Here is a 21,218-nt window from a genome sequence, read left to right as displayed (position 1 = left end):
GATAACTCTGAATGATGAATGTATTTTGTCTCCTCGGTGTTACTAATATTAGGTGTTACTTTATTAATGGATTTATTAGACTTAAAGCTTGATTTAGGGACATCTCTTGAAATTACAAAATTACATTTGATTCCTAAAATAATCTTTGATTCCATTTGATTGTTTTTATTTACAATATAGATACAGTTATACATAATGACTATTTAAAATAATTGAAAGAGGCTTGAGATGCATTAAGGGATAAATAATAAAAATGGTTTAAAATAAGAAGCATTAATTTTAACTCAAGAAACCAACAAAACAAATTATTAGAACTGAATTTGTTAATATATATATATATTTCCATTACTGGTTTATGAAAGCAAATCAATACCAGATTTAAATGTTGTGATGGTAAATACTTTTGTACTTATTGTTCCCATTACAAAGCATTGACAAAAAAAATATTTTTAAGTCTCAATGCTATAAAAAAATTTAACCTTAAACAAAATGTAAACATTCATTTTAATTCATCTTCCACCACAACTCTTAAAAAACAAAACAAGAATCACAATGTTTCTGTTGAATATAATTTATTGGGTCTCCTACTAAAACTAACAACTACAGGTTCTCATATAACTACTGACAGGACCTGCTATCATCATGAATAACCTGTGCTTGATGTCACTGATGATGCTGTGGAGACCGCCTGGCTGGACTGAGTGCTGGGCCCTGTTGGTGGCACCCCCACTGGAGCAGTTGCTGACACAGAATCTCGCGCTGTCGCGTAAGCCGTCAGCTGGTCTTTCTCTTCAGGTTCCGCCTTTTTGTAGACAAAATCTCGTACATCTGGTAGGTCTCTGACAACGCAAGCACTCAAGGCGCTTTTGTAGAGGTTCATGTCTGTTGCATTGTACCTGTATTAGAGTGTCTTAAATAGTACTTTTGTAGAGGTTCATGTGTGTTGTATTGTACCTGTATTAGAGGGTCTTAAATAGTACTTTTGTAGAGGTTCATGTCTGTATTGTACCTGTATTAGAGTGTCTTAAATAGTACTTTTGTAGAGGTTCATGTCTGTATTGTACCTGTATTAGAGTGTCTTAAATAGTACTTTTGTAGAGGTTCATGTCTGTTGTATTGTACCTGTATTAGAGTGTCTTAAATAGTACTTTTGTAGAGGTTCATGTCTGTTGTATTGTACCTGTATTAGAGTGTCTTAAATAGTACTTTTGTAGAGTCTCATGTCTGTATTGTACCTGTATTAGAGTGTCTTAAATAGTACTTTTGTAGAGGTTCATGTCTGTATTGTACCTGTATTAGAGTGTCTTAAATAGTACTTTTGTAGAGGTTCATGTGTGTTGTATTGTACCTGTATTAGAGTGTCTTAAATAGTACTTTTGTAGAGGTTCATGTCTGTATTGTACCTGTATTAGAGTGTCTTAAATAGTACTTTTGTAGAGGTTCATGTCTGTTGTATTGTACCTGTATTAGAGTGTCTTAAATAGTACTTTTGTAGAGGTTCATGTCTGTTATATTGTACCTGTATTAGAGTGTCTTAAATAGTACTTTTGTAGAGGTTCATGTCTGTTGTATTGTACCTGTATTAGAGTGTCTTAAATAGTACTTTTGTAGAGGTTCATGTCTGTTATATTGTACCTGTATTAGAGTGTCTTAAATAGTACTTTTGTAGAGGTTCATGTGTGTTGTATTGTACCTGTATTAGAGTGTCTTAAATAGTACTTTTGTAGAGGTTCATGTCTGTTGTACTGTACCTGTATTAGAGTGTCTTAAATAGTACTTTTGTAGAGGTTCATGTCTGTTACATTGTACCTGTATTAGAGTGTCTTAAATAGTACTTTTGTAGAGGTTCATGTCTGTTGTACCTGTATTAGAGTGTCTTAAATAGTACTTTTGTAGAGGTTCATGTCTGTTACATTGTACCTGTATTAGAGTGTCTTAAATAGTACTTTTGTAGAGGTTCATGTCTGTTACATTGTACCTGTATTAGAGTGTCTTAAATAGTACTTTTGTAGAGGTTCATGTCTATTGTACCTGTATTAGAGTGTCTTAAATAGTACTTTTGTAGAGGTTCATGTCTGTTGTATTGTACCTGTATTAGAGTGTCTTAAATAGTACTTTTGTAGAGGTTCATGTCTGTTGTATTGTACCTGTATTAGAGTGTCTTAAATAGTACTTTTGTAGAGGTTCATGTCTATTGCATTGTACATGTCTTAAATAGTACTTTTGTAGAGGTTCATGACTGTTGTATTGTACCTGTATTAGAGTGTCTTAAATAGTACTTTTGTAGAGGTTCATGTCTGTTGTACTGTACCTGTATTAGAGTGTCTTAAATAGTACTTTTGTAGAGGTTCATGTCTGTTGTATTGTACCTGTATTAGAGTGTCTTAAATAGTACTTTTGTAGAGGTTCATGTCTATTGTACCTGTATTAGAGTGTCTTAAATAGTACTTTTGTAGAGGTTCATGTCTGTTACATTGTACCTGTATTAGAGTGTCTTAAATAGTACTTTTGTAGAGGTTCATGTCTGTTGTATTGTACCTGTATTAGAGGGTCTTAAATAGTACTTTTGTAGAGGTTCATGTCTGTTACATTGTACCTGTATTAGAGTGTCTTAAATAGTACTTTTGTAGAGGTTCATGTCTGTTGTATTGTACCTGTATTAGAGTGTCTTAAATAGTACTTTTGTAGAGGTTCATGTCTGTTGTATTGTACCTGTATTAGAGTGTCTTAAATAGTACTTTTGTAGAGGTTCATGTCTATTGTACCTGTATTAGAGTGTCTTAAATAATACTTTTGTAGAGGTTCATGTCTGTTGTACCTGTATTAGGGTGTCTTAAATAGTACTTTTGTAGAGGTTCATGTCTGTTGCATTGTACCTGTATTAGAGTGTCTTAAATAGTACTTTTGTAGAGGTTCATGTCTGTTACATTGTACCTGTATTAGAGTGTCTTAAATAGTACTTTTGTAGAGGTTCATGTCTATTGTACCTGTATTAGAGTGTCTTAAATAGTACTTTTGTAGAGGTTCATGTCTGTTGTACTGTACCTGTATTAGAGTGTCTTAAATAGTACTTTTGTAGAGATTCATGTCTGTTACATTGTACCTGTATTAGAGTGTCTTAAATAGTACTTTTGTGGAGGTTCATGTCTCTTGTATTGTACCTGTATTAGAGTGTCTTAAATAGTACTTTTGTAGAGGTTCATGTCTGTTGTATTGTACCTGTATTAGAGTGTCTTAAATAGTACTTTTGTAGAGGTTCATGTCTGTTGTATTGTACCTGTATTAGAGGGTCTTAAATAGTACTTTTGTAGAGGTTCATGTCTGTTGTATTGTACCTGTATTAGAGTGTCTTAAATAGTACTTTTGTAGAGGTTCATGTCTGTTGTATTGTACCTGTATTAGAGTGTCTTAAATAGTACTTTTGTAGAGGTTCATGTCTGTTGCATTGTACCTGTATTAGAGTGTCTTAAATAGTACTTTTGTAGAGGTTCATGTCTGTTGTATTGTACCTGTATTAGAGTGTCTTAAATAGTACTTTTGTAGAGGTTCATGTCTATTGCATTGTACATGTCTTAAATAGTACTTTTGTAGAGGTTCATGACTGTTGTATTGTACCTGTATTAGAGTGTCTTAAATAGTACTTTTGTAGAGGTTCATGTCTGTTGTACTGTACCTGTATTAGAGTGTCTTAAATAGTACTTTTGTAGAGGTTCATGTCTGTTGTATTGTACCTGTATTAGAGTGTCTTAAATAGTACTTTTGTAGAGGTTCATGTCTATTGTACCTGTATTAGAGTGTCTTAAATAATACTTTTGTAGAGGTTCATGTCTGTTGTACCTGTATTAGGGTGTCTTAAATAGTACTTTTGTAGAGGTTCATGTCTGTTGCATTGTACCTGTATTAGAGTGTCTTAAATAGTACTTTTGTAGAGGTTCATGTCTGTTACATTGTACCTGTATTAGAGTGTCTTAAATAGTACTTTTGTAGAGGTTCATGTCTATTGTACCTGTATTAGAGTGTCTTAAATAGTACTTTTGTAGAGGTTCATGTCTGTTGTACTGTACCTGTATTAGAGTGTCTTAAATAGTACTTTTGTAGAGATTCATGTCTGTTACATTGTACCTGTATTAGAGTGTCTTAAATAGTACTTTTGTGGAGGTTCATGTCTCTTGTATTGTACCTGTATTAGAGTGTCTTAAATAGTACTTTTGTAGAGGTTCATGTCTCTTGTATTGTACCTGTATTAGAGTGTCTTAAATAGTACTTTTGTAGAGGTTCATGTCTATTGTACCTGTATTAGAGTGTCTTAAATAGTACTTTTGTAGAGGTTCATGTCTCTTGTATTGTACCTGTATTAGAGTGTCTTAAATAGTACTTTTGTAGAGGTTCATGTCTGTTGTATTGTACCTGTATTAGAGTGTCTTAAATAGTACTTGTAGCAGGAGACTATCTCAGTAGTTGTCCTTGCCCAAAAAAACTGCAGTGGACACCCCCCCCCCCTCCTTCCTCCCCCCCCCCCCCCCATTTACTAATCTATCCTATACCAAATAGGAATGGAATAGGATAAAAGATTTTTAAATTGAAAATGGGTCTTACATTTAAAAAAAAATTCTGAATAATTTGTAAACAAAATTAAATTCAATCAACAATCAATTAAGAGACAAAGGTTAATAAACATACCACTCATTAGACTGGCTGTCGTAACACTCTACATTGTAAATAGTTGTTTCACCATTGAATCCACCAATGACAAAAAGCATGTCATCAATCACCTGTTTCATTTATAATACATTCTTTTAGAAGATCACACAGCAAATTTAGGTTGGGAGATGGTATTAATTAAGATATTTTAACCAAGTCTATGAGATTCTACATTCCACTAAATGAGGAAACTGCTTTAGAGAAAGTAATTACAATGTTCATAGATTTTTTGCTTTTATATGTTTAAAAATTTGGAGTACTTTTATCCGCATAGTAAGGCTAAGATTAACTTAAAAAGTATCCTTAAATGAGCTAAAGTTAACAACTGATTGTTAAACAACTAAATGTTAACATTTAAATGTTAACAATACAATGTTAGCAATTCAATAACAATTCAATGTTAACAATTCAATGTTAACAAATTAATGTTAACAAGTCAGTGTTAACTACTGAATGTTAACAATTAAATGTTAACAATACAATGTTAACAATTCAATTTAAAACATTCCATGTTGAAAATCCAATGTTAACAATTCAATGTTAACAACTCAGTGTTAACAACTGAATGTTAACAATTAAATGTCAACAATTCAATGCATTCAATGTTAACAACTGAATGTTAACAGCTCAGTGTATACAACTGAATGTTAATGATTCAATATTAACAACTGAATGTTAACAATTAAATGTTAACAATTCAATGCATTCAATGTCAACAACTGAATGTTAACAGCTCAGTGTATACAACTTAATGTTAACAATTAATTGTTAACAACTGAATGTTAACAGCTGACCTCTATGCCAAAGTTACTTCTGGTGTTGTACATGTCAGGTATGGGTGACCAGGACCTGTCAGATGGGGAATATCTTTCAGCTGTGTTGGTGCGTGTCACCCCATCAAAGCCACCTGCGTTAGAATGGGAGCAAAGGTCCGAGTTGACTTGATTAAAACACATTGAGGCAAATTACAATGGGAGCAAAGGTCGGAGTTGACTTGATTAAAACACATTGAGGCAAATTAAAATGGGAGCAAAGGTCGGAGTTGACTTGATTAAAACACATTGAGGCAAATTACAATGGGAGCAAAGGTCGGAGTTGACTTGATTAAAACACATTGAGACAAATTAAAATGGGAGCAAAGGTCGGAGTTGACTTGATTAAAACACATTGAGACAAATTAGAATGGGAACAAAGGTCAAAGTTGACTTGATCAAAACACATTGAGACAAATTAGAATGGGAACAAAGGTCAAAGTTGACTTGATTAAAACACATTGAGACAAATTAGAATGGGAACAAAGGTCAAAGTTGACTTGATCAAAACACATTGAGACAAATTAGAATGGGAACAAAGGTCAAAGTTGACTTGATCAAAACACATTGAGACAAATTAGAATGGGAACAAAGGTCAAAGTTGACTTGATCAAAGCACATTGAGACAAATTAGAATGGGAACAAAGGTCAAAGTTGACTTGATCAAAGCACATTGAGACAAATTAGAATGGGAACAAAGGTCAAAGTTGACTTGATCGAAGTACATTGAGACTTATTATATTTTCAAACACTATCATGATAAAAACCCCTACCCATATTAAACTTTGCCATTACTTGATAAAAATAAATTAACATAACCATACAGTTTTAAAAATAGACAATTACATTGTGAAAGAAAGTATTTATTAGCCTGCAAGCATTGTCACACTACAACAGACTTACAGAAAAATTAAATCTTACAGTTCATTACCCACCTACATAAATTACCACCAATAATTCACTGACCGTAACCCATCTATGGTATGCGTTACCACCAGTAAATGGTAACAGACCATAACCAACCAATAACAATTTACCACCAGTAATTATTGTTAGTAGACCATAACCCACCAACAAATGTTAAAAGACCATAACCCACCACAAACAATTTACCACCAACAAATGCTAACAGACTATAACCCACCACCAACAATTTACCACCAATAAATGCCAACAGACCATAACCCACCACCAACAATTTACCACCATAAAATGCCAACAGACCATAAACCACTAACATAAATTTATTACTTGTAAATGTTAACAGACCATAACCCAGCAACAAATGTTAACAGACCATAACCCACAAACAAATGTTAACAGACCATAACCCACAAACAAATGTTAACAGACCATAACCCACAAACAAATGTTAACAGATCATAACCCACTCAACAAATGTCAACAGACCATAACCCACCCAACAAATGTTAACAGACCATAACCCACAAACAAATGTTAACAGACCATAACCCACAAACAAATGTTAACAGACCATAACCCACTCAACAAATGTTAACAGACCATAACCCACCAACAAATGTTAACAGACCATAACCCACTCAACAAATGTTAACAAACCACCACCAACAATTTACCACCAGTAAATGCCAACACCCACCTACAGCATAAATTGCACCATTGTAAGTGATGACCCCCACCCCACTTCTGCGACTGGACATGTGTGGGATCAACGTCCACTGGTCAGCTTTGGGGTTATACACTTCAGCTGAGCATAAACACTCTGAGCCATTGAATCCACCACAGATGTAGATTTCTCCTGCAAGACACAATTGAAAATTGATGAGGCTATTGCCCTTTATTTAACTTTTATATTTATGAAATAAAAGCTGTCTATATATCTTATTTTCTATATATTTAAAAATATCTATTTAAACAAATTATTCTATAAAACAGATATTTGTAGTAAAAGATGAAAAAAAGTTCATTAATTAATAAAGGTAACACTTTTATCAAGGGAGTTAACACTCCCACGTTTGGTGACTCCTCTTCACTCTCCCTAATTCTATCTTTTAAATTAAAGAGTTAAAAAAAAAATTCCCTTTCATTGTATATTAAAATAACAGGTACTGACAGGGAGAATTTATAAAATGTATGATTAAACATGGGTGCTGCAAATAATATGTGAGGTATGCAGATTTGGGACAGAGATAGGTTTATTTTGTGTCTTAGGGGCGGGAGAATAAGTGCCATTGAAAATTAATTTCACTTCTTACATCTGTATGTATTAGACAATTTAATTAAGAAAATGCTCTATTTTGATAATACAACTCATTATCCACTACAACTAACTCTATTGTTTGTATATAACACTGCCCCTCCCTCTGTTTAAAATGTATATGTTTCCATATATGTCTATGTATTAGCTGAAAACAAAATGTGAAGCACCCCCTACCATGATAGGTTGTAGCGCTGGCGTCACTTCTCCTTTCTCTCATGTTGGAGACCAGAGTCCACTGGTTGGTGCTAGGGTTGAACCTCTCCGCTGAACGAAGTCGAGGGGAGGAGATGACTCCGCTGGGCGTGCGGGGTGGTCCCTCGAACCCACCCATTGCATAGATCATACCATCCAGTAGCGCCACACTCACATAGGATCTATGGATGGGAATTAAATAGTTTTTCTATCAGTCTACCTCGTAACAGGACAAAAGATCTCTGACGGAATATTCCAGACAAAATATCTCAGGGACAAATGATTTCAGGACAATGAATGTAAGACAAAATATCCAATGGACAAAATATCTAAGGACAAATGAAAAACAAAATATTCCAAGCAAAATGTCTCAAGGACAAGATATCTCAGGACAAGTGATTTCCTCAGACAATTTCCTCAAAAATTTCCTCAGACAAAATTTCTCAGTCCTCAGGAAATTGTCCTGAGATCAATTGCCATGGAACCACCCAACAATACCCGGCAGAGGTGTGAAGTGAACTAAAATAACAAGCATTAAGGTGAACACTCAGTAATTTTTAGTTTATAGTGAATCACTTGGTGAGTGGGTGACAGAGATATTTGCTAGCTTGAGAAAAACATTAACAAGTTGTGTTGGTATGACTAAGTATTCATTACAGAAATAGTAAGTTTTTAATTTTTAGTTATCCTATTGTACATTAAACTAGAAATGTTTGATTAAACATATAAGCTTGGTATGAATAAGTACATAACTGAGAAATTATTATTTTTTTGGGTTATCCTGTACTTCATTAAGCTACATGTTTGATTAGACATATTAGCTTAGACATATTAGCCTAGCTAATGGTTAGCTTGATGAAACTTGTGTAAGAAAAGTATAGTCAGGGGCAGTGTGTGTAAACTAGTGGATTCTTTCAAAGTAATATCTGATGCCACAAGTCAAGTTGGGTACTCAGGCTAGATCTAAAGAATGTACCGGGGTTAGAATGGTACTTTTGTGTGTTAGGGTCTAGTCAGACACACATTTCCTTTACATGCCAAGACCACAGGAACAGATGAACTCTACTTCATATGCCCCATGACTTTGGACCAAATTTCACTTATGGATTAAAATGTTCATACCTATACAGAAGTAAATTAATAGTTTTGTGTACTATACTGTACTTTATAAGCAGAAGATCATCACCATATTAAAATGTTCATACCTAGACAGAAGTAAATTAATAGTTTTGTGTACTATACTGTACTTTATAAGTAGAAGATCATCACCATATTAAAATGTGCATACCTATACAGAAGTAAATTAATAGTTTTGTGTACTATACTGTACTTTATAAGTAGAAGATCATCACCATATTAAAATGTTCATACCTAGACAGAAGTAAAATTAATAGTTTTGTGTACTATACTGTACTTTATAAGCAGAAGATCATCACCATATTAAAATGTGCATACCTAGACAGAAGTAAATAAATAGTTTTGTGTACTATACTGTACTTTATAAGTAGAAGATCATCACCATATTAAAATGTTCATACCTAGACAGAAGTAAAATTAATAGTTTTGTGTACTATACTGTACTTTATAAGCAGAAGATCATCACCATATTAAAATGTACAAGTGTCTCCTGACCTTTTATTGTTCATGGGTGCTATCTCAGACCAAACTTTGGTCCTGGTGTCAAACACCCGGCAGCTGTTGAAACATTCTGTGGCATCAAAGCCACCAATGACGTAGATCAGGCAGCCAATTGCTACCACTCCATGATACGCTCTGGGATCTAATGCAGTGGGAACAATAATAAACATTAGATCACATGATATAGTGGGAACAATAATAAACATGAAATAAGATGCTATAGTACGTAAACTAAAAAAAAGACATCATCATTGTGCTAATTTTCAAATGTTTGAGTTGGCTGAATGCAATTTAATGCTGTGAGTGAACTGTGTTAACACCACTTCAAATGTTGAAGATAAAACAAAATTCCTGTGTTATTTGCTCTATTGAAATAAACAGTGGGCCTTCTGTGCACTCTTAGGCAGTTGTGGTACAGATCTAACCCCTAAAGAACAGTCTAAATCAAAATCCAAATCTCACATACACAATTATTAGAACAACCCTGAGTCCACGCAGCTCAGATGGGTACCTGACTCAATAAGGGAAATTAAAGTTGGCTGGACATAGTGCTGATCACACAATACCTTCTTATACCAAAGTCACCTTCCCAATTGACCAACAGGTAAAATGGTACTTTACTTTTGCATACACCTTATTAAAATATGCACATCTTAGGCATGGTGACTCAAGGAAAGAGATTCTTATCAGAAACTTAAGAAATGTGACATGCCGTTCATGTTTTTTGGATGGCTATTAGTATGTACTAAGTCTAAATAATTAGTCAAATGTATGCGTTATATTGTGCACAAGTTTCAAATATTGGCTAGCAACAGATGGGTAGCCGACATACTTACTGGTGTCCTCTGATTTACATACAACCCATCTGTCAGCTCGTGTGTCATATGTCTCCACCATTTTGATTGGTCGCCCACCACTCCATCCACCAATAACAAACAATATCTCATGTGGAACTCTAGGGCGAGCAAAGGGTAATGACATGTCAAAGTCTGGTTCTTCGGATTTGTCCAGTTCTATACAAGAGATCAAAAGATAGTTTCACAAAACAAATGTTTCAAAAGATCGATTTGCATTAAAGAAGATGAACAAATTTCTACAAATTAAATATTAAAAAATAATTTCACAAAACCATTAATAAAAATAGTGTCACATAATGAGCAATAAAAAATTGTCTCAAAATAACTTGTATTACTTTTAGTGTTATTGTTAAAATAAATCTCCTTGTAAAAAAAAAAACCGCTGATTGACTCACAAATTAAATTCAAGAACTTTTATTAAGATAAAAATTTTAGCTTAAATTATCTAATCTAATCTAATCTAATCTAATCTAATCTAATCTAATCTAATCTAATCTAATCTAATCTAATCTAATCTAATCTAATCTAATCTAATCTAATCTAATCTAATCTAATCTAATCTAATCTAATCTAATCTAATCTAATCTAATCTAATCTAATCTAATCTAATCTAATCTAATCTAATCTAATCTAATCTAATCTAATCTAATCTAATCTAATCTAATCTAATCTCTGGAATGTTACCTGCCAAAAAAGCCTCTGTGTCAGCTATGAGGGGCTGGACATCTACATTGTTTTTCACAAGCCTGTGAGCCTTAACTTTCCCCTCAAAGACTGCTGAAGGGAGGAGCCCCAACCTCACTGTGGCTAACAAACGTCGCATGTGGACCTTACTGTTGGGGGAAGAGTAACATAGACATGTGGACCTTACTGTAGGGGGAAGAGAGACAGTAACATAGACATGTGGACCTTACTGTAGAGGGAAGAGAGACAGTAACATAGACATGTGGACCTTACTGTAGGGGGAAGAGAGACAGTAACATAGACATGTGGACCTTACTGTAGGGGGAAGAGAGACAGTAACACAGACACTACAAAACAAGTTAAAACATATTAGTAGAACATCCCTGAGTCCACCCAGCTCTGATGGGTACCTAACTCATGGTATGGAAATTAAAGACAGCTGGGCAAAGTGCTGACCGCACCTTCCATTCATATGCAGATATCTTGCAACATATGAACTCTACTTCATCTGCCCAATGGAATCTTAGGTCTAAAGAGGATCAGTAAAAATACATTTTTGATAAAACAATTCAAACATTTTAGTAAAATTTTTGAAAATCAAAATTAGTAAAATCCTATGACATGTGAAGGTGTTGTTTGTTAAGTGCATATCTAATGTGATACACTTTCAAAGTCATGCAACTACAGATACTGCCTGGACCACTAACAAACCAACATCCACATTATCACTAATCTTTAATTTTCATTTCTGCAGGACTTTAATCCTTTTGCTCACTGCAACACAATTTACAGCAAAAAATCAACTTTATATTTTATAGTTTGCAATACTGACCGGAGCTGCGGGTTGTAGTCGACCCATCGACAGACAGCGTCAAATACATATTCTTCACAACTAACATTCAGCTGGTGAGAGGAGAGTAGACTGCATACCTGTCAGAGAGATATCAAATACATGACCTGCTCATAAAATCTATTACACATTTTAGCAACAAACATTTTATCAAAGAAATAATAGTTTGTCTTATTTTCTGTTTTCAGTGTCTTTGAAAGCTCATTATTTTTTTAATTTGTTTAGTAATGCTAACAATATCATCATCTCTTCCAGTTCGTGCCCAAGACACATGGGGCAGATGAGGTAGAGTTCATCTGTTTTAGTGAAACTTGGCATTTGAAGAGACAGTGTGGTCAGCACTATGTCCGTTCGCCTTTGTATTACCATAACATGAGTTAGGTACCCATTATGTTAATAATATACTGGCTTTGATTAACTGATAAACACCTACCATATCAAGACTGAGCTGTAAATATTCATTACTTAACGTATACACACGACCAAAGTTTTTTAATGTAAATCTGAGTGCTGCTTTTTCCAGTCCTCTGCAATTGTGAGCCTAAAAATAGACCATAACTTTGAGTCAAATCAAACCTTATTTTCCTTTTATCAGGCTTCTTAAATGAATTAAAAAGATGGACCTGCTAAGGATTTCTAAGGAGTTATGCAGTTATCCGGACTATTTTTCTATAGATAAAGGTTTCAAAATAAACAGGAAAAATTGAATCAATTGGAAAGAATGGCACAGGATTGTGTATTGTGAAGAAAGGGACAGTATTATAACTATTATGGGGGTCATCATGAGGGATTAGGGATAGGAAAGTATTTCCTTCATTAGCTCATGCCACAGTTAATGATGGGAAGATTACAATTTTATTTCATTTCTTTCTACAAACAGAAGTTAGGTTAACCCTTAATGTTTACGCTGACTTGATAGAACCCATATCTAAAGAATACCTGAGCAAATTGTAAAATCCCACTTTACGTTTACGCTGACTTGATAGAAACCATATTTAAAGAATACCTGAGCAAATCGTAAAATCCCAAGACAGTTCTCATGGGTGAGGCTCTTGTGCAGGTATTCACAGCACAGCTTCAGCAGACCTGTAACATGGTATTGGTCCGCAACAGGAAGTAATATTTCGATGTTATCTGGTGTTAGTTTGGCTGTTCTGGTGTAAGCAAAGTCTATGAGAAGACGAATGACTTCAGCAGGGAGTCCAGGTATGGTCACTTCTCTTTTCTTGGTGCTGGGAAAAAGAAAAAGGGGACATCATGCTTTTTTTTACAATTTTTACCTCCCCCTCCAGTCCCTCACACATCATCCCAAAAAGCCAGACCCCACTCCCCCCTAAAATGACATCACACCTCAGCCTACAACCCCCCTCAAAATTGCAGTTGAAGTTTTCTTAAAACATCTATATTTTTCCAAAATCTTGTATGAACTCTATAATGTCACACCATCTGAACCATCACCCCCACCCCTTCATCACACACCATCACAAAATTATGGACACTCCCCCTCCCCCTACGAGTGTGACGTCATTTCTGTTTAACTGTTGGAAGAAGCAACACACCTTGTTAAGATTACTTACAATACCTACTTATTCATTAAAGAAAAATGTTGAGTTAATGAGTCAGTTGCTTGGTGACCCTAATCTATTTTGCAAAGTACTCTTTTGAACATAATGGCTTATGAACAGAATGGTTCATGGGATAGGTGTTTCTTTGACCTCAGCATATCATGGAACAGCGTGGTGAGTTGAGTACTATGCTCATGACCTTTACTTTCCCTAACTGGAACCCACAAGAGCTGGGTGGACTCAGGGATGTCGTGTGGACTCAAGACCAAGATCCGAACTCAAGACTTTCAGGTTAGCAATCAAATGCTATACCATTTGACCACAGCAGTATATTTTGTATAAATACGTATTAAATAGATTTTTAAGTTTCTAATTTTGATATAGGCTTTGTTATGTGAAATGCACAGCCAAATTACAAAATAAATTAACTTCCCTAATTAAAACTAGTTTTACAATCATGATAAGAATTACAATTTTGAATAGGCAATCTCTAATCTAAAGTCTAAAAGCATCTTAACAATGCCTTAAAGTGGTAACCTATCCTGATTCTCATATCCCATTCTCTCGTGCACTTGGCAACAATAGTTTTGCCTGAATGCTTGACTTGTGAATAAAGACTTAAAGTAATTCTCTCATGCACTAGGCAACAATAGTTTTACCTGAATGCTTGACTTGTGAATAAAGACTTAAAGTAAGGGCTGCATGATGACATTATATTGCGATGAATTGGGTAAGCCTGGTTTTTCACCTACAAATTTTGTAAATAGGACATTCATCATACAATGCTAAGCACTCAAATATAAATATATGTAAAACATACATTTTTTAGAAAAATTGTAGGCCTAACATTTATTACAGCATTACAAAACTTGCCAGTCTTTTTCTTCTTCTTGATTCTTAATTTTTAGTGTTGGAAGGTATCCCCTCCAATACAATTTAGTACACGTGTCAACTGGTTATGTGCCATTGAGGCCATTGACTCCGATTTCAGCCTGCTTTTGGATTTGCTTCCATAGCCTTAGTCGTACCAAGAACAAACTACAAGGCAGGAGATGATAGATTTTGGAGTTGTCTCTCCTAGTAGAGTGGCTGTCCCCAGCTAATGAGCCTTATCTGTCCGAGGGTTCTAAATCGAGACTTTTTGGTTTAGCAACCATGAGCTTTACCGACTTGACCATGCCAACCCCTTAACTTGCCACTATTTGTTTAATTGTTCTGTAAAATTGTAAACCTAACCTTTATGACAGCATCACAAAACTTGCCAGTTTACATTTAAATTACATTTAAAAAAATTGTAAGCTTAAACTTTACTAAAAAAAGCATAACAAAACTTGCCAGTTTGTATTTAAAATATATAAATTTTTGTAAAATTGTAAGCCTAACCTTTATGACAGCATCACAAAACTTGCCAGTTTGTATTTAAACTTTAAAAAAATTGTAAGCCTAACCTTTATGACAGCATCACAAAACTTGCTAGTTTGTATTTAAACTTTAAAAAAATTGTAAGCCTAACCTTTATGACAGCATCACAAAACTTGCCAGCTTGCCGCAGCTCTGCCAGAATACCAAACAAGGCGTCTCCATTTCTATACCGACCGTCTCCACCTGACTCTAAATCAAACTCTTCAATGTCCATTTCCATCTTAGCTTTGATATTTAGTACAGTGATTTATTTAGCAATTGTTTTTTTTTGGGTCTCAGTTATCTTTGTTTTTGTTTCTTTTGGCGTTGATGTTCTAAGGCAAATCTAAAGATAAACATAATATGGGATAGTTCATATTTATAAAAAAAAACAGTACTTGAATAAGTAAAAGATAAATCTAAATAATCAAACTGCTCAGCTGTAGATTCTATCTTTTTAGCTTGCTAAGACCCAGAGGCTTTACAATAATGCGTATGGAGTAAGGCTAGACACCACATTACAAAAAACCGTATGTGTAGGCTACTTTTACTATGTAGACCTACAGTATGTGCATGGCATATGCCCCATAGTGAAGATACAGTACACATGAGTAGGCCTACACTAGTACACAGGCCATGGGTAAACTTGTGTAATCCAGTAATCAGGTAATCATATCAACATCTTTAAATACAGCACCACTGTCTGTAGTGTTAGTAATATTAGCCCTGTTCATTTTGAACAGCAGAAGTAAATGTAATTAGAAATAGATTCCCCTTATATTTTTAATTAGTAAATAATGGTAATTAGATATAGTCCTAGAGAACTTTAAATTAAATTATTTAAATTACAAACTGGCTTCTTTTCTTACACTATTCACTAAGTATTTTGCTCTAGATTCTAGTTGAAAATAAAATGTGAGTTGAGCAATTTTTAAATTTTGCTTCATGTAGACAAGACCCTAGATCTAGACTTATAGAGAGTCTAGACTAGACAAGGTAACAAAGCTAGATACCAGTGAGATCATATACTGAATTGTTTAAAATTCAATGACTAAATGTCATGATGATGCATCAGATTTACTAAAATTACTTAATAGATCATAATGCATATGGATCTATTTTAGTAATAGTAAACTATTACTACTATTAGATCTTTTAATATTTTAAATAGATCAAGATTCTAATGAATACATTTCTATAATAATTAATAAATCTTTTGTCTGCATTTATCTTTTCTTTAGGCGTCTTCACTCTTTTTTTTTAGGCCTAGACTTAAAATCACGAATGACTTTTGAATTCAGGTTATTGCCAGATTTTTTAAAAGTCTAAAGTTTTATAAATATAGTGTTATTTATCTGTTAGTTGCGTGTCTTCTAGTAATTTAAAATTTTAAACCCATCATTATTAGCATCCGGTAGATCCCATTATTTCAGAAAAAAGTGGTTTATATTAGTTCAAGTAAACAAGCCAATTTCATGAAAAATACACAAATACAAACGCATCTGACTTGGATCTTTTTTTTTTTTTATTTGAGAAAAAATATTTTATTATATTACATATGGCTATTCTTTACTGACGTTTTTAAATGATGGATAAAAAAAATGCCCTTGCACATTTTCGTGCACAGTTTTTGGGTGCGCATTTTTTCGATGCGTATTTTTCTGGTAACCGTCTCAGTCTAACCCTAACCATCAATGCTTTAGGCCAGAGGCGTAGCGAAGGGGGGGGGGTGGTGCGGACCGCACCGGGTGACACCATTTAGGGGGGTGACACCAAGGCAAAAAATAGTAAAATATATGGAGAAAAATTTGAAGAGGGGAGATGCAAATCAAAAGTTCGAGGGGGGGTGCAAATCGTAAATTTGTCCCCGGGAAGAGTCGCTACGCCTCTGAGGGGGTGACACCATTAAGTGTCGCACCGGGTGACACCCGACCTCGCTACGCCACTGCTTTAGGCTACTGGTTGTAGTCCGACTTGAACATTGTGCATCAATGATCACACATTCCCCCCTACCACCCTCTTCAACCCACTTTTTAAAAATCTCCCCTTCATCGTCACAATGTCATATTACAAAGAGCAGGCAGAAACCCTAAAATTACACCACGCTCTAGACAACTCACTTCCACATAGAAATTTTTGTTTTTGAATCAGATTTATCTCCCCTAAAGCTGGTGTGTCTACAAAACTTGTTATTTCAATATTATGCCACAATTTATTTTTTTTTTAAATTCGACATAACAGAAAATAATCCGTTTAAAATGTTGCTTTTTTTCAAATTCAAGTTATGAAATCACATTTTCTGTAACCCCTCCCACCCCTCCTCTCGTAGCACAAATGAAAACGGATAATGTCAAAACACGCGGCTAAACAACCCAGAGGCGTAGCGACCCTTACCGGCGCCCGGGGACATACTTTCAATTTGCGCCCCCCTTGGGAGCAAATTTTCGATTTGCACCCCCCCCCCCTCGAACTTTTCATTTGCACCCCCCCCCCCTCAAACTTTCGATTTGCACCCCCCTCGAACTTTTCATTTGCACCCCCCCCCCCTCAAACTTTCAATTTGGCGCCCCCCCTAAGGTCGGCGCCCGGGGACATATGTCCCCCCCCCCGCCCCCCCCCTCGCTACGCCTCTGAAACAACCCTCTATTACAGTCAGAGTTGTTGGTTTTTGTTATTGAATGATACTATAGCTAATCGAAGAATTTGGTAAGGCGAATCGACAAGGTTCAATGTGATTATTCATGATTTTGCTTAAGGACCATTTTTATCAAACGAAACGAACGACCACGGTTAAGGTCACTTAAACAATTCGTTTAGACCAGATAGAGTATTATTTTAGCAGGTTCATTTTTTAACAAAAGCTGTTTCGTTTACATTAACGCAGAATAAATGTAGGTTTTTTTTTTAAAATTGCCAACATAACCTACACATGTTGATGTTACATTTAGTTATTTTATCGTTGGGGGAAGGGAGGGGGAGACGAACCCATCCCAGAGTTTCTTCCAGGCATCTTTCCCCCCCCCCCCCCCCCCCCGAACGAAATGAAATTTATATAATTTATATAGAAAATATATACTTTTAACAGTGTCCGCCCCCCCCCCTCCCCGAAGAAAGTTTACCGAAGAAAATTTTAAGTGCCCCCCCCCCCCCCCCGGAGAAAAAAGTCTGGAAGAAACACTGACCCTTACTTACCTCGAACTAGTTTATACAGGCATCTACAAAAAATGAAACGAACCCGGACCCCCCCCCCTCCCCATTCCTCTGAAGTTAATGAAACCCTGTCAAAAGGCTTAGAGCTAGATCTGAAACTTATATTAAGGGTAGACACAATTCGCGATTGAATTTTGTCAGTCGGACGCAAAAAATTAACATGATTCGCTGAATGCGGATATGAAACTGGTAAGGTTCGGTACCTCCAACAAGCTTAGGAACCGCTGATCTGGAGTATTCTAGATCAGCAGCCTCTAAAGACGGAAGCAGTGGGTGCGATCCGCACCAGGTGACACCACTTGAGGTGAGGGGTGATACCAAATCGAAAAATCATGAAAATATAGGCATACCTCTCAAACAACGTTTTGTACAGCTACAAATATCGTAGAGCAAAGGAGTTACACCAAACCGAAAAGGACAAATTGTTGGCAGAAAAATGATGTTGTTGTCCCCCCTCCCACCCCCCGAAAATATCAAGTGCCCCCCCCCCCCCCCCCCCCCCCCCGCGGAGAAAAAAGTCTGGACTGATTGTCAGAGGCGTAGCGACTGGGAGGGGTACATCTGTCCCCGGGCACCGACCCTAGGGGCGCCAAAATAAGCTTATTTTATCTGCTATTTTGAATATTAAATATATATAAAAAATGGGGGGGGGGGGGGAGCGCCAAATTGAAAGTTTGTCCGCGGGCTCTGGGAGGGGTCGCTACGCCTCTGCTGATTGTTGGAGCTGGAGTGACACACTTATTTAGCGCACCGGGTGGGTGACACCCGACTAATGTTTTTTTTTCAGACTTTTTTCTCAGAGGGGGGGGTGACACTGGTAAAAGTAGATCTATATATCATATATTTTCAATATAAACTCATTTCGTTCGGAGGGGGGGGGGGGGAGACGTACCTCGGGAGGGAGGGGGGGGAGTGGCAGTGCACCCGACCTAGAGAAGGCACTGTTCTAGATGTAGATAGACTGTATAATCTAGATCTAGATCTAGGCCTAGTCTAGATAGACAAGATTAGTGATTCACTGATTAGATAGGTCTTCTAGCTACTAGATCTAGAATCTAGATTCTAGATGTCTATTAGCTAGTCTAGAGATCTACAACCCACTTGTAGATCTAGTTTCTTATTTTTTTGTCGGACTTAAATTGTAAATAGTCAAGAAATAGAATATTTTTACTTAATTTCATTTACAATTCTAATATGAGTTACTCTTACTTTTCATTGATCAAATAGTTTTAACGATGTTTTTAGCCCAGCGGCCGCTTCGTTGCCTTGTGTTATTTTTACTGAGTGAGGATCTGACGTCACACGGCCATTAAACACACAGAACAAATATTTCCGCCATGAATATCAACAATGATGCATGACGTCATTACACTTTTTTTCTCATAAAAAACATGTCAAAGTCTTACTATAGGCTGGCGTTGAATGTATCATTCCCGGTTGATTTTTGATGCTGCGTTTGAATTGTGGTAGAATTGTGTTATCACCAGATTCGAAGTCACCTTGCTGATCGCACTAAACTAAAATCACAGAAATCCGTTCGTGCACAGAGTTTTTTTCAGCCCCCCCTCCCATCTCATCGAAATAAAATGTATTTAGAAAAAAATATACTTCTACCAATGTCCGCCTTTCTCCCCCCCCCCCCCCCCCTAAGAAAGTTGCAAGTGTCCCCCACGGAGAATAATGTTTGAAAGTTTTATAAGCCCATGTCTAGCAAGTCTGCATTTGGGGTCATCCATTTATGACGTCCACAATTTTTTTGGATTTTGGACCCCCCCCCGTCCACAAAAATCCACTTTTTTTTCCTTATACAAGTCCATATGCGTCCACAAAAGTCAGTTTTTTTCGGACCCCCCCCCCCCCCCCCCGCGTGTGGACGTCATAAATGGATGACCCCTTTGGGCTCAAACTTCTTGGCTTTGTCAGGCTAGAGCAGGGGTCGGCAACCTGCGGCTCGCGAGCCGCATGCGGCTCCTTTGATGTCAAGATGCGGCTCTTCAGCTCCATACACAAATATTAATAACCATTTTATTTTCAAAACTCTTACAAATATTGTTCTGCAACATTCGGTGATGAACGATATAATAATAAATATAAACAATAAACACTCGCTATTCAAATAGAATATTTAGTTACTCCCTATTTCAATGTACTTCCTATTAAAGTTTCCTTCCTAAATTGAAAAATTCAACGTCATAGTGGATATCACAAAGAAACTAAAGGAGCTAAATGTAAAACTGCAAGGAAAGGGAAACCCAGTTTATGCCTTGCTTGAAAAAGTTGATTGTTTCGGAAAAAAAAAACTTTTTTTTTTGTTGAAGACTCAGAGAGCGTTAAATTACTTAATTAAGATACATTTGAAAAAAAAATATCATGATGAAACCAATGCTACTTTTAACATGAACTACTTCAGCATTACAATAAAAAATAAATAAAGGATTGATTCCTAAGTGATTTGAGCAATTCAAAACAAATGAAAGTACACTTTGACGTTCATAATAAATCCTTTAAACACAAAAACAAATGAGATCAACATTGAGCCATTTGGAATTGATGCTGGTTCGCATCAAATGAACTGGCTGGATTTGAACACCAACCATTTTTGGAGTGGTAAGTTCAAGGAACTCAGGAGAAAGTTAGGAGATTTGTAGGTTCAGAAAAACATGCACGTTTTGCTGCACACTTGGACAACTCTAAAATAAATGCCTCGAGTTGAGGCACTATTATGTGACGCATGGAATTGTTTCCCAGGATGCTACAGTGAGGTGAAGAAGTTGGCATTAGGAGTGCTGACGATCTTCGGGTCACTATTTTCAAGCGAGAAAGCGTTTTCTTGCATGAATACAATAAAAAGTAAAGAAGCCAACCAGTGTTTCTTCCGGGCATTTCTTGGCAGGGGCTCTTCCCCCCCCCATCGAAGAGAGTATATCCCCCTCGTATGTACGCCCCCTCTCAAATTTTTGTCCGTACCCCGCGAAAATTTTAAGTGCCCCCCCCCCTCCCCTCCCTTCGGAGAAAAAAGTCTGGAAGAAACACTGAAGCCAACTAACAAATAAAAAAATCTAGAGG

At 36.0% G+C, this 21,218-nt stretch overlaps 1 protein-coding gene across 2 annotated transcripts; it reads right to left on the bottom strand.

Moving 5' to 3' along the window:
* Positions 1-555: 555 nt before the first annotated feature.
* Positions 556-19,470, bottom strand: LOC131928061 (kelch-like protein 10). 2 transcript variants are annotated; one of them, XM_059283971.1, is made up of 14 exons: positions 19,362-19,470; positions 15,055-15,288; positions 14,201-14,289; positions 12,983-13,208; positions 12,410-12,517; positions 11,959-12,056; positions 11,127-11,275; positions 10,422-10,598; positions 9,580-9,727; positions 7,930-8,129; positions 7,135-7,293; positions 5,496-5,608; positions 4,681-4,772; positions 556-896 (listed from the first exon to the last, which is right to left on the bottom strand). In XM_059283971.1, exons 2-14 carry the CDS (start codon positions 15,181-15,183, stop codon positions 641-643), a joined length of 1,944 nt encoding a protein of 647 aa, XP_059139954.1. In that variant the 5' UTR covers positions 15,184-15,288; positions 19,362-19,470; the 3' UTR covers positions 556-640. The 2 variants fall into 2 exon arrangements, with proteins under 2 accessions (XP_059139954.1, XP_059139955.1); XM_059283972.1 differs by lacking the exons at positions 15,055-15,288; positions 19,362-19,470 and adding an exon at positions 14,778-14,800.
* Positions 19,471-21,218: the final 1,748 nt, after the last annotated feature.

Source organism: Physella acuta, unplaced genomic scaffold (assembly GCF_028476545.2).
Source record: "Physella acuta isolate Inbredline_101_S28 unplaced genomic scaffold, ASM2847654v3 ptg001458l, whole genome shotgun sequence".
Classification (NCBI taxonomy): Eukaryota; Metazoa; Mollusca; class Gastropoda; family Physidae; genus Physella; species Physella acuta.
Note: the sequence above shows the minus strand (reverse complement) of the source record. Positions and strands in the feature narration are given on the sequence as shown.